The sequence below is a fragment of the Emys orbicularis genome, chromosome 4 (assembly GCF_028017835.1).
Source record: "Emys orbicularis isolate rEmyOrb1 chromosome 4, rEmyOrb1.hap1, whole genome shotgun sequence".
In the NCBI taxonomy this organism is placed as follows: Eukaryota; Metazoa; Chordata; order Testudines; family Emydidae; genus Emys; species Emys orbicularis.
Genome location: NC_088686.1, coordinates 123,521,847 through 123,536,094, shown reverse-complemented (window position 1 = coordinate 123,536,094; position 14,248 = coordinate 123,521,847). Strand labels below are relative to the sequence as shown.

Below are 14,248 nucleotides of genomic sequence, written 5' to 3'. Positions count from 1 at the left end.
GGGCAGTTCTCTGTTTCATATTGTTTTAGGACTTGGTATATGGCATGGAGTTCAGCATGTTGTGCTGAGCCATGATCCAAATACTCCTTTAGTACCTCCTCTTCTAAATTGATGGCTGCATATCTGATTCTCTTTTTACCGTGCACCACCATGGAACTGCCATCGGTGAATCAAATATGTCTCTCCTGACCCACGGTATCCAATTCTTCCAGGGGGGGTGCTTGGGCTTGTGCTATCCTCTGTTCTAGTGTGACTGCTGGACATACATGCTTAGTCCCCTTTTCAATAAGAGCATGTGTCAGCATGTCAGGTTTGAATCATAGAATCATAGAATATCAGGGTTGGAAGGGACCTCAAGAGGTCATCTAGTCCAACCCCCTGCTCAAAGCAGGACCAATTCCCAACTAAATCATCCCAGCCAGGGCTTTGTCAAGCTGGGCCTTAAAAACCTCCAAGGAAGGAGACTCCACCACCTCCCTAGGTAACGCATTCCAGTGCTTCACCACCCTCCTAGTGAAATAGTGTTTCCTAATATCCAACCTGGACCTCCCCCACTGCAACTTGAGACCATTGCTCCTTGTTCTGTCATCTGCCACCACTGAGAACAGCCGAGCTCCATCCTCTTTGGAACCCCCCTTCAGGTAGTTGAAGGCTGCTATCAAATCCCCCCTCATTCTTCTCTTCTGGAGACTAAACAATCCCAGTTCCCTCAGCCTCTCCTCATAAGTCATGTGCTCCAGACCCCTAATCATTTTTGTTGCCCTCCGCTGGACTCTTTCCAATTTTTCCACATCCTTCTTGTAGTGTGGGGCCCAAAATTGGACACAGTATTCCAGATGAGGCCTCACCAATGTCGAATAAAGGGGAACGATCACGTTCCTCGATCTGCTGGCAATGCCCCTACTTATACAGCCCAAAATGCCGTTAGCCTTCTTGGCAACAAGAGCACACTGTTGACTCATATCCAGCTTCTCGTCCACTGTGACCCCTAGGTCCTTTTCTGCAGAACTGCTACCTAGCCATTCGGTCCCTAGTCTGTAGCAGTGCATGGGATTCTTCCGTCCTAAGTGCAGGACTCTGCACTTATCCTTGTTGAACCTCATCAGGTTTTTTTTGGCCCAATCCTCTAATTTGTCTAGGTCCCTCTGTATCCGATCCCTACCCTCTAGTGTATCTACCACGCCTCCTAGTTTAGTGTCATCTGCAAACTTGCTGAGAGTGCAGTCCACACCATCCTCCAGATCATTAATAAAGATATTAAACAAAACCGGCCCCAGGACCGACCCTTGGGGCACTCCGCTTGAAACCGGCTGCCAACTAGACATGGAGCCATTGATCACTACCCGTTGAGCCCGACGATCTAGCCAGCTTTCTATCCACCTTACAGTCCATTCATCCAGCCCATATTTCTTTAACTTGGCGGCAAGAATACTGTGGGAGACTGTATCAAAAGCTTTGCTAAAGTCAAGGAATAACACATCCACTGCTTTCCCCTCATCCACAGAGCCAGTTATCTCATCATAGAAGGCAATTAGGTTAGTCAGGCACGACTTCCCTTTGGTGAATCCATGCTGACTGTTCCTGATCACTTTCCTCTCCTCTAAGTGTTTCATAATTGATTCCTTGAGGACCTGTTCCATGATTTTTCCAGGGACTGAGGTGAGGCTGACTGGCCTGTAGTTCCCCGGATCCTCCTTCTTCCCTTTTTTAAAGATGGGCACTACATTAGCCTTTTTCCAGTCATCCGGGACCTCCCCCGATCGCCATGAGTTTTCAAAAATAATGGCTAATGGCTCTGCAATCTCATCCGCCAACTCCTTTAGCACCCTCGGATGCAGCGCATCCGGCCCCATGGACTTGTGCACGTCCAGTTTTTCTAAATAGTCCCGAACCACTTCTTTCTCCACATAGGGCTGGTCACCTTCTCCCCATATTGTGCTGCCCAGTGCAGCAGTCTGGGAGCTGACCTTGTTCGTGAAGACAGAGGCAAAAAAAGCATTGAGTACATTAGCTTTTTCCACATCCTCGGTCACTAGGTTGCCTCCCTCATTCAGTAAGGGGCCCACACTTTCCTTGACTTTCTTCTTGTTGCTAACATACCTGAAGAAACCTTTCTTGTTACTCTTAACATCTCTTGCTAGCTGCAACTCCAAGTGTGATTTGGCCTTCCTGATTTCACTCCTGCATGCCTGAGCAATAGTTTTATACTCCTCCCTGGTCATTTGTCCAATCTTCCACTTCTTGTAAGCTTCTTTTTTGCGTTTAAGATCAGCAAGGATTTCACTGTTTAGCCAAGCTGGTCGCCTGCCATATTTACTATTCTTTCTACACATTGGGATGGTTTGTTCCTGCAACCGCAATAAGGATTCTTTAAAATACTGGATACTGTGTCAGCCCGAACTCCTCTGTTTACCAGTGTCAGGGTCCATTGTGCCATTCGGGTGTTGGACACCCTGCCTTCTATTAGTTTTCCAGATAGGATGTATTTCAGAGGCGTATGTGTGCTTTGTATAGTAATTGGGGCACTGCCGGTGAGTGGCTCGAAAGACTGAACTGCCCATACGGCTGTCAGGCATTCACGTTCACAGGCGTCAAAATTTAGTTCAGCTCCCTGTAGTTTTTTAGATTCATAAGCCACAGGTACCAATGTCTGGTTTTCATTTTGTTGCAAGAGAGTAGCTGCCATGGCCACCTCATTAGCTGCTAACCGGATGACAAATGGTTTAGATTCATCCGGGAAGCGTAAAGCAGGGGCTGCTAGGGCTTTTTGCTTCAGGATATTTAAAGCGTTCTCCTGCTCTGGACCTGTCAAGGCTGTATCCCCACTTTGAACTTTAGGGTACAAATGTAGGGGCCTGCATGAAAACTTCTAAGCTTATCTACCAGCTTAGCTCTGGTCCGCTGCCACCATCTTAAGAATTCCCTCCCTGGGAAGCCTTGAGAAACCTTTCACCAATTCCCTGGTGAATACAGATCCAAACTCCTTGGATCTTAAACAAGGAGAAATTGACCCTTCCCCCCTCCTTCCTTTCACCAACTCCTGGTGAATACAGATCCAAACCCCCTTTGGATCTTAAAACAAGGAGAAATCAATCAGGTTCTTAAAAAGAAGGCTTTTAATTAAAGCAAAAGGTAAAAATCATCTCTGTAAAATCAGTATGGAAAATAACTTTACAGGGTAATCAAACTTAAAGAGCTCAGAGGAATCCCCTCTGTCTTAGGTTCAAAGTATAGCAAACAAGATAAGCACTCTAGTAAAAGGTACATTTACAAGTTGAGAAAAACAAAGTAAATCTAAGACGCCTTGCCTGGCTTTTACTTACAATTTTGAAATAAGAGAGACTTGTTTAGAAAGATGGGGAGAACCTGGATTGATGTCTGGTCCCTCTCAGTCCCAAGAGCGAACAACCCCTTAAACAAAGGACACACACAAAAGCCTTTCCCCCCCCAAGATTTGAAAGTATCTTGTCCCCTTATTGGTCCTTGGGGTCAGGTGTCAGCCAGGTTACCCGAGCTTCTTAACCCTTTACAGGTAAAAGGATTTTGGAGTCTCTGACCAGGAGGGATTTTAGTACTGTATACAGGAGAGCTGTTACCCTTCCCTTTATAGTTATGACAGGACCCCATTCCCAATGCATCTTCTTTTTTAGCAGTTTCCATAAAGGAAGCGTGATCTCTGCATATTTATAGATATGGGGTCGTAGAAAGTTAAATCCGCCCAGCAAAACCCTTAAGAAGTGCACATCGGTAGGGGCTGGCATTTCAATTAAAGCCCGTACCTTCCTTTGATCTACCTGCCTTCCCTCCTGGCCAATGATAATACCTAGGTAGATGACCTGGGTTTGCACCAATTGTGCTTTTTCCAGGCTTACCTTGAAGCCAGTGTCCTGGATCAATGCAAGGACGTCATCTGTAAGTCTTTGCACCTGTGCCTCGAGTTGGCCAAAAACCAAAATATCATCCACATACGAAAAGACGAGTGGTCGGTCAGAGGGACTTAACTGTTCCAGCATATCTACCACATGTTTGTGGGCGATAGCTGGAGAGTCTTGAAATCCTTGGGGTAGGCGCTGAAATGTGTACTGCTGGTCTCTGATGGTGAAGGCAAACCGGTCCTGTGAATCAGGATGTAATGGGATGGCAAAGAAACAGTTAGCAAGATCTATAACTGAAAAATACCTGGAGGTGGCTTGTACCTTTTGGATGACTTGTGTCATATCTGCCACGATGGGGGCCATGGGTATACTTCCTTTGTTGATTCTCCTATAATCAATGGTTAGTCTCCAGGATTGCCCGTCTGCCTTCATGACTGGCCAGACAGGGGAGTTAAAAGGGGAGTTAGTTTTTCTAATTACTCCCTGCTCTTCCAGGTCCTGAATGATTTGGACGAGCTGTGTCTCTGCTTCCCTGGGATACCGATATTGCTTCTGTGGGGACACCAGTTCACCTACAATTTTAACACAAGCGTTAATCCTACCACAATCTGTTTTCTTATGCGTCCAGACTGTGGGGAACTTTGAACGCCATTTCTCCTGCTGCTCTGCGGTGAGGACAGCGACGAGCTTATCACTTTTGGTAGTGATAAAGTTGTCACGGCTTGCTGTAGGGAGATAAGGTGGAAGGGTTTCAAGTCTCCATAGAGTGCTTCTGGGGAGATCAATAATAATGTTATTTTTAAACAGCCAGTCTGTGCCCAGAATCACGGCATCGGTCATATGCTTTGTCTGAATCAGGTTCCCGGTGGTGTGGAATCCTTGAACAGAGAATGGTACCTGCACCCATTCTTGTCCTGGGCTAGGTTTTCCCTGAAAAGACTGAAGCATAATGATTTGCCCTCTGGTCCCTGTCTGTGGAGCGGTTTTGATTAGAGAGACCGAGGCTCCGGTATCAATTAGAGCCAGCATAGGAGCTTGATTTCCCTGCTGGACGTAGATATAGGGTCTTCCTCCTGGATCCCATGTCAATTCCCCTATAAACCTCCACTGTTGGGCTCCTATGTCAAGTGGGGGTTCTACGTCCAGTGGGCTTCCCTAGTAATATTCCTGATCATTTGAAGGAGGGGGAGGTGGCAGGTCCATCAGGGGAGCACTTGGGGTTGTTACCCCCGAAACGTTTCCTCTCTGGCACTGCAGTCTGAGAATTTCCTTCATAATATCAGACATGGGGGCTCTATCCCATTTTTCTCTGTCCCCTCCCAGCTGTAATAATAGCTTCCACGCCATACGGCGTACATCAGAGGTGGGTCTTTCTAGCTGTTTAGCCCCGTCGGCTGACTGAGACTTTTGAAGGTCTGGATATAGCCGACCCCTGGATTTTCCCCTTGAGTGTCTTCCACGGGATCCTGCAAATCCCTTGGTTCCACTTTCGTTTGAGAAAGTGACTGTCGGTTCCATTGCCGCTACATAAGCAACTGTCAAGGCTGCTTCCCCACTCTGAACTTTAGGGTACAGATGTGGGGGCCTGCATGAAAACTTCTAAGCTTAACTACCAGCTTAGATCTGGTCCGCTGCCACCACTCCCAAAGCTAATTCCCTTCCCTGGGTAGCCTTGAGAGACTCTTCACCAATTCCCTGGTGAATACAGATCCAAACCCCTTGGATCTTAAAACAAGAAGAAATTAACCATCCCCCCTCCTTCCTCCCACCAACTCCTGGTGGATCAAGATCCAACCCCTTGGATCTAAAAACAAGGAAAAATCAATCAGGTTCTTAAAAAGAAGGCTTTTAATTAAAGAAAAAGGTAAAAATCATCTCTGTAAAATCAGGATGGAAAATAACTTTACAGGGTAATCAAACTTAAAGAGCTCAGAGGACCCCCCTCTAGCCTTAGGTTCAAAGTACAGCAAACAGAGATAAACACTCTAGCAAAAGGTACATTTACAAGTTGAGAAAACAAAGATAAACTAACATGCCTTGCCTGGCTGTTTACTTACAAGTTTGAAATATGAGAGACTTGTTCAGAAAGATTTGGAGAGCCTGGATTGATGTCTGGTCCCTCTTAGTCCCAAGAGCGAACAACTCCCAAAACAAAGAGCACAAACAAAAGTCCCCCCCCCCCCCCAAGATTTGAAAGTATCTTGTCCTCTTATTGGTCCTTTGGGTCAGGTGTCAGCCAGGTTACCTGAGCTTCTTAACCCTTTACAGGTAAAAGGATTTTGGAGTCTCTGGCCAGGAGGGATTTTATAGTACTGTACACAGGAGGGCTGTTACCCTTCCCTTTATAGTTATGACAGCAACCCTTTCCTTTTTTATTTGGGGTTTAGGTCCTGCATGTGTGGTAATTTGTTGTACCATTCCCCTTAATTTTTCTAGCGTTGCGGGGTGCCCGTCCTGCCAAACCGCAAGTTTCCCTGAATAATATGGTAATAGTGATGCGGCACAGTCTCTCAGAGCCGAGACTGAGAAAGGTAGTGTGTATAGATTGCTAACGCCAGTCACTGTTACCAGACCGGACATTACTTGCATTAATGCCCACCGGGTGAGGTTGTTTTCTGGGTCCTCATTGGGGCCCTGGGTGGAAGCTACAGCTTGGGCTATGAAGTTTCTCCTACCTATTTGTTCCCCGAACATTGCCATTAGAGATAATTCGCTGGCAGGCTCAGTTATTCTAATGCGGTCCAGGGTAGCTCTTATGTCTGGAGCCGCACATATCCCCATAAGCCGGTAGAGTTCTGTAGTGGTCAGTGCCTCTCTCCCAGTTAATAGGATGGCATCGGTACACCATCGGGAGAAGGATTCCCTGTTCAATATACCTAGGTGATCAGCCATTGCCTTTAGGTCGGCTGCTGACACCGGGATAGTTGTTGTTTGTTCGTTACCCCCACCCTGAGCGTCTGCTCTGGGGGTAGTTATAGTGCACCGCTCTAAAGCTGCCACCGGGGCTACAGGACCCTTCTGTGGGTTATCCCAAATGTCTCCCTCCCAGACTTCTTGGGGGTCCCAAATTTCTGCCTCCCAATCTGCTAGAATTTGACAGTCGTCAGGGTTCCATTCTCCTGATTTGACAGCCGCTACTTGGCGGGTAGCAAAACCTAATTTTTGTTTCAAGTGTTTAATAATAGAATCACAGTGGTTATGGTTTTCCGGGGCTTTGCCCTGTTCTAATGTTAATTTCTTAACCATGCCTTGCAGGATTTGGTTTTCTTTGATTAAAGCCTGATTTTCTTTTTCTATGTCTTTATAGGCTGTCACCTGGTCCGTCAGGAATCTCTCATTACTTTTACTTTCCTGTAAGGCGTGTTTTATCATTTCCATTTGATTGTGGGAATTTGTTGCCATTACTTTCCAATTTTCTACCCCTTTTTCCAATTGGGATAGTTTTTCTTTTAGAGATATCTTCTCCTCTTTACAGGCTGTTAGGCGGAGGTAGCTGTCATTACAAGCCTCCCACAGCAGCCAGATCCCTGCAGCGTCTCTTTTTGCTGCATTTGGGGGTTTACATATGAGGATATATTGGACCAATCTATCCTCTAGATCGGAAATAGAGCAAGCATCTGCAAGGGCTTGTTCAGTCCAAGGACTGTGCCCATATCTCTGAAGGATTTGTTTAAAGGGTGTTATTTCTTTTACAAAAGGTGAGGTTGGAGCTCCTTCAAACTCCATTCCTCCCTCTGAGACTTTTCTCCCTTGTCTTTTCTTAAACATTTTTAACATGTGTATAGTTTCCTTTGTCACTCCTGAACCCTTGCAGTGAGTGACACAGCCTAAATTATCTTATCCTGCTACCCCTGATCTCGTTCAGCGAGCAGCTTTACCTTGCCCTATAGGCTCTTGTTACCCCTGATTTCTCAGTGAACACTTTGGATAAGATTAATTGTAGCTTAAAGTTTCTATGAGCTCTTTTATGAAGCCTCTACCCTCCGGAGGTCAGTAGGCTTTGGTTAACCAAAAATAGAACCGCTCTCTATAGAGCCTGCTGTGTGCACACCAATGTTTACAATACCTGAGGCTTTTTTACCAATATTCCCCCTTTTGCAATTCTCCACCAAAATGTTATACCAATAGAATAAAAACCAGCAGGATCTTATTAAGAGGGATAAGGCAACGATGCCACATTTATTGTAAATATAATGATAAAGCAAAAGATAAAAGTAAACAACGTTGTTTGACTACTTATTCCTATCACTACTTATTCCTTATATACACACACACACACACACACACACACAGAGAGATTCATTCACACAATCATTCATTCAAGTTCTGTATAGGTGTTATAGTTACCAGCCTAGAAGTTGCTCATGCCAAGTTACTGGCCAGGTATCTTGGTCATGAGGATGGAGCCGAGTCTGTGTCAGATGCACCTGATGCTCCTGGAGGTTGGCAGCACAACCAGAGACTCGAAGTCATCAGTCTTTAGAGTCCATTCTTATAGGAATTAATTCCTATGTTAGTCTATGGGAGCTGTTTCATCCTGCTGTTGCTGACTCAATCAGCAGATGGCACATTCCCGTCCAAAGTGGCACATTCCTGGTGGCTCCACACTGTCCAAAGTTTGTGTTTCTCATCCTTCCAGGTGATGGGGTGGATCCCAGTTTACCCTCAGGGGGTTGTCTGGTGGTTCTACTCGACACATTCTTCGGCTGATGGATACTCCCTTTCTAGGCTGGCACCTCCCTAACCATCCATGTATATCAAGCATTCATCAGCATACATTCCATATCTTAACCATATTTTAATTTACTGTCTCCACCACTTTCAGGGTGTGTGCTAATTCATTTGAGACTCCCGGCCCTTTAATCACAGAGGGTGGGGGTCTGTCCTAGGAGCCCTTGAATGAAGTGAAAATCACTTAACGGCTTATAGTGTTTGCTTACATTGTATCAATTACTTCAAGAACAAAGTCAATTAACTTGTTTGTAAGTTTTACATAGTAATAAAGTATCTTTCACAGGATAGATATAATCAATGGTTTCTACAGACAGTAGCTTACAAGTTTTAACAGAAGACCCAAGAGATTTTTGTACTTGGTGAAACTGTTGGATTTTAAAGTGTGGGGGACAAATTATGAGGGGGTCACTGTCACTTGGGGGAATCACTGTTAGTACCTTCTTTAATATCCCTACAATAGCGGACCACAAGCTAAATATGTGTTAACAGTGTAACACTGTTGCAAAAAAAGCGAACATCATTCTGGGATGTATTAGCAGGAGTGTTGAAAGCAAGACATGAGAAGTAATTCTTCCGCTCTACTCCATGCTGATTAAGCCTCAAGTGGAGTATTGTGTCCAGCTTTGGGTGCCAAGCTGCAGGGAAAATGTGGACAAATTGGAGAAAATCCAGAGAAGAGCAACAGAAATGATTAAAGGTCTAGAAGACATGACCTATGAGGGAAGATGGAAAAAAAATGAGTTTGTTTAGTGTGGAGAAGAGAAGACTGAGAGGGGATATGATAACAGTTTTCAAGTACATAAAAGGTTGTTACAAGGAGGAGGGAGAAAAATTGTTCTAATTAATCTCCTGAGGATAGGACAAGAAGCAATGGTCTTAAATTGCAGCAAGGGCAGTTTAGGTTGGACTTGGGGAAAAACTTCTTAACTGTCAGGTTAGTTAAGCACTGGAATAAATTGCTTAGGGAGGTTGTGGAATCTCCATCATTGGAGATTTTTAAGAACAGGTTAGACAAATACCAGTCAGGGATGGTCTAGATAATACTGAGTCCTGCCATGAGTGCAGGGGACTGGACTAGATGACCTCTCGAGGTCCCTTCCAGTCCTATGATTCTGTGTTTTCTTGCATGATTTCCAGGTAACTTTCCTGTGTTTTTTTTCCTTCAGTGTGTGAAAGCTTAAATTCATTGCTCTGCTAGACAGTAAAAATCAGGGACTGAAGAGAGACACTGGATTTATGGCTTATTACTAGGGCCCTACCAAATTCTCGGTCCATTTTGGTCAATTTCACGGTCCTAGAATTTTAAAAATAGTAAATTTCATATATTTAAATCTGAAATTTCACGGTGTAGTAACTGTCGGGTCCTGACCCAATAGGGGGACACTGTGTGTGTGGGGGGGGGGGGGGCTGCAAGGTGGTTGTTGGGGGGGTTGCAGAATTGCCACCCTTACTGCTGGTGGTGGCGCTGCCTTCAGAGCTGGGCAGCTGGAGAGTGGCAGCTGCTGGCTGGGAGTCCAGTTCTGAAGGCAGAGCGACTGCCAGCAGCAGCACAGAAGTAAGGATGGCAGGGTATAGTATTGCCACCCTTACTTCTGTGCTGCTGCCTTCAGAGCTGGGCCATTGGCCAGCAGCCACCACTCTCCAGCCACCCAGCTCTGAAGACAACAGCAGCACCTCAGTACAATAACCCGTATGAACCCCCCACGACCACCTTTTGGGTTGGGACCCTCAGTTTGAGAAATGCTGGTCTCCCCCATTAAATCTGGTCTTTTGTGTACGATACAGATTTCATGGGGGAGACCAGATTTCAGGATCCATGAATTTGGTAGGGCCCCTACTTATTACGATATGTAACCCACTAACTCCCTCTTTTTGTCTTATGACTATATCTTAATGGGCCACTCTACCTTGAATGGTCCCTTACAGTATGTTCCACAAACAATCTGTTCCACCCTGCATTTAGCTGTGATGCTGGGAGTACCTTTCCCAGCCCTGAAGAAGAGCTCTGTGTGGCTCCAAAGCTTGTGTCTCTCCCCAACAGAAATTGGTCCAATAAAAGATATTCCCTCCCCCACCTTGTCTCTCTAATCCCCTGGGACTGACATGGCTACAACTATGCTGCATACAAGATACATCTATGCCAGCAAACCTTTCCTGACAGTGAGTTGTGGTGGGCTGGGGAACAGTCCCCCAGGGTAGTGGTGAAAGGCCTATCACTCGAGGTGCCTAAAATGGATTGAACAATCCCCTGGTGAATGGGCTGTAGGGCCTCAGTGGGAAGGATTTGATGAGACCCGTCAGGCCTTTTCCATCTCTGATGCCTGTTGGTCTGTGATATTAGACATGCAGCTTTATCCAAACAGCCTTTGGGTAGCTGCCTGAGGAATGACAGGTTGAATTTGGCCACTGGGGGGAAGCCCATAACAGTAACGTTATTAGGAGCTCCTTGACGGTAGAGACTAATGAGCAGATGCTGCAGAGTCCAGCCAAAGTACGTTCCCTAGTTCATGCCAAGATCAGTGGGCAGAGATCAGAGTGATGCCTTCTCTGTTTAGTTGCCTCAAGCAAAATGGGAGAAGCAGAGGAAGGAAAAACAGTGTACTGATGTTTTGCTAGAAATGTGCCTTTGCGGCACCTGTTTAAACAGCTGCTCCCGGGTGTCTGGAGCAATTGGCTGCGTAGCTAAGAATCAGCAGCACTCCGCTTGCACCAGGCCCTCCTAGGGCCTGAGAAGAGAACCTGAGCACAATGCCCTGCTCAGATTCTCTGCCCACTTTGCTCCTGCAGGGACAGCGGCAGACAGGGTCTTTGCAGACTTGCCTCAAGTCATTGTTGGCACTGGCATTACTGAATAACTGATCTCTCCCTTTCCCTCTCTCTTCCTCCCATTTCTGGCCATCTCCCTTCTGCCCCATTTACTTCTCCATCCCAACCCATTTTCATTCCTGTATTTTCCTGTCCCCTTCCCTCCTTTCCTCTATCTTTTCATTTCTGTTCTCCTCCCTTTCTTTTTCTCTTTCCCTCTCTCCTTGTCTTTCCTCCTCTCTCTTCTTGGTGCCCTGCAGCTCTTTTGCTGTGCCCACTTCCTGTCTCCTGGCCCTTTTTCGGCACAGGGGTCCTGGGGTCCCGGTTGCTCTGTGCCCACGGTACGTTACTCTTCTTTCATTGTACTGTTGGTTTGAGTGCTGCCTCCCTTCTCCGTCGCCTCTTTTTCTTTCTCCTCTTTCTGCGTTACAGAAGGCACAGATGCTCCTAAACAAAACAGGAAGGCAAAGGGGAAAAACCAGCATGGCTGAATGGCCAGGCCATTTGTGTCAAACGGGTATCCTTCCGACTATGGGGATCCAACCCTAGCGAAGCCAGCAGGAAGGAGCCTGGATGTGAGCGGGCAACGTGTAAGATGGGAATTGGGGGGGCTAAGATGGAATTTGAAGAGCAAATAGCTAAAGGGGGATTAGAAACAAAGAAAAAGACATTTTGAAAGTCTATCAGAAGCCGAAAAGCAGCAAGAGACTCATTAGGTTGGCAGGACCATCGGGGAGCAGAGAGAGCATGTGTGGAGGGTACGGGTAGGGTTCTGCCACCTGTACGCCTGCTCAGTAGAGCCACCATACGCAAGTAGCCTTTCTGCCAGCTGTGGGACCAGCCCTGGAGTATGGTGCTACTCAGTGAGCAAGGGTGGCTGAATCTGTCCAAACAATTCTGAGTGTCCGCCACAGCGGGGGTTGGAGAGACACCCACCCAGCCCTCTGACTCTCCGGTAATATAAGAATGAGGTGGCAAAAGAGGAGGTGCTGGAACACGTGAATAAATTAAAGAGCAACAAGCCATCCAGAGCCCAGGTACAGCCAAGAGTTACGAAAGGGCTGAGCTGCCAACTATAATCTGTGATCTCGCATTAAAATCAGCTCCTACACCGGAAGAACAGAGGGCAGCAACTGTTGTACTTAGCTTTAAAAAAGACACTGGGAACTGCGGCCCAGCAAGCCTCACTTCAGTTGGGGAAACGGGCTGAAATATTAATTAAAAAGAGAACTATAAACCACCTGCGTGATCAAACCAGCACAGCTTCCAAAAAGAAAAATCATGCCTCATCACTCTCTTAGAACCCTTTGATCACGTCAACAAAATAGTGGATAAAGGAGAACTGGGTGGCATGATTTATTTGCACTTTCAAAAAACCCTTGACATGGTCCTTCACTGGAGATAGCAAGTAAGGAACAAATGTTAACTTAAGTGGTAGTGAGACAGGGCCTCAGTGTTGAAATAGGTAAAGTAATGCACGCAGAAGGGAATAATATGAACTATTCCAGTGCCTTACTCGGCTCTAAATGTGACCATTCTGGAAAGATACCTGGGCATGTTTGCAGTCAGCTCAGTGAAGACCCCTGCTCAAGCTGTCGCCGTGGTCAGGAAACCAAATCAAGTGTGAAGGTGCAAGAGGAATGGAGTGGAGAATAACCCTGACAGTATTATCTACTGCTGTTCTAGATCATGAATGAGCCACATTCACTTGGCATCCTGTGATCAGTTCTGGTCACTGTGTCTCAAAAAGAGCAGAGCTCTGGAGCTGAGCAGTGGAGGCATGGAGAGATTTCCTTATGAGATGAGAGAGAAAAGATGGGGGTGGGGGAGCGGTTTTGTTTAGAAAGGAGGTGGGTCTGAGAAAGGAGAATACAATGACTGGGAGGGAGATGGTAGACCAGGGACTTCTCTTCACCCTTTCTTGTAATGCTAGAATAAGGGGATATTCAAGAACATAGTAAGGCAATACATTTGAATCTGATAAAAGGAAACCCTTTACACACAGCATAATTAGTGTGTGAAACCCACAGGCACAAGAGATGATTGAGACACAGGGCTACTGGGTTCAGAAAAGGATTAGACGTGTGTCTGGTTAAGGATACCCTCCGCTTATGTTGGGGAGCACCAAGAGATCTTTTAGAAAGGATGTAAAGCTCCATGCTTCAGGCAATAAACTAACCCCTAGCTGACCGGAACAGAAAGAAACTTCCCCTGGGTGCAGGTTATTCCATAATTACCTACTAAGGAGCTTCTTAGAACTTCTTCTGAAGCAGCTAGAGCTGGTCAGTGCCAGATCCAGGATCTTAGGCTAGATCTGGCCTGACAATCCCTGTATTCCTAGCTCTGCTCTGTCTCTGCCAACCATTTCCTTCCCCAGCCTGGCACTCTCCCCCTTTCCTGTCCTGCTCACTACTTGCCCATTCTTCCTCTTTCTCCATGTCTGCTCTCAATCCCTGTCCCATCTCCCAGCTTTTGCTTTCCCTCCATGTCTGCTCTGCCCCTCCCAATCCCACCCTGCCCATTGCCCCTCATACCACCCCTTCTATACAGATCTAGACAGTGCTTGTGTTTCTTATGTGAAAGGCTCTTACACACATTTCCTGCATTTTAGATTAAATCAGAACTTTGGTAAGACTCAGCTTGTTTCTTCCACGGCTTCGTCAGACAGACCTAGTGATGGCACTTCCCCGCACCCTGGTAGGTAACAGCTCTGCAGGCCGGAGCGGGGAGTGAGTGGCAGGGGACATGCTTCTGCTCCAACCAAGCCACCGCAAACAATGCTGGCAGTTCTCTGGCAGTTCCATGTACAATAGTAGAGCTCATGCACTTTCCCA

General features: G+C 46.4%; 1 protein-coding gene across 1 annotated transcript in view; it reads left to right on the top strand.

Annotated features, from left to right (window-relative positions):
* MYRF (myelin regulatory factor) overlaps positions 1-14,248 on the top strand; it is a 120,825-nt gene that overhangs the window by 93,966 nt on the left and 12,611 nt on the right. Inside the window, exons 20-21 of the mRNA XM_065403361.1 lie at positions 11,675-11,755; positions 14,026-14,111. Coding sequence (XP_065259433.1) covers positions 11,675-11,755; positions 14,026-14,111 — 167 coding nt within the window. The remainder of the gene's footprint in view (positions 1-11,674; positions 11,756-14,025; positions 14,112-14,248) is intronic.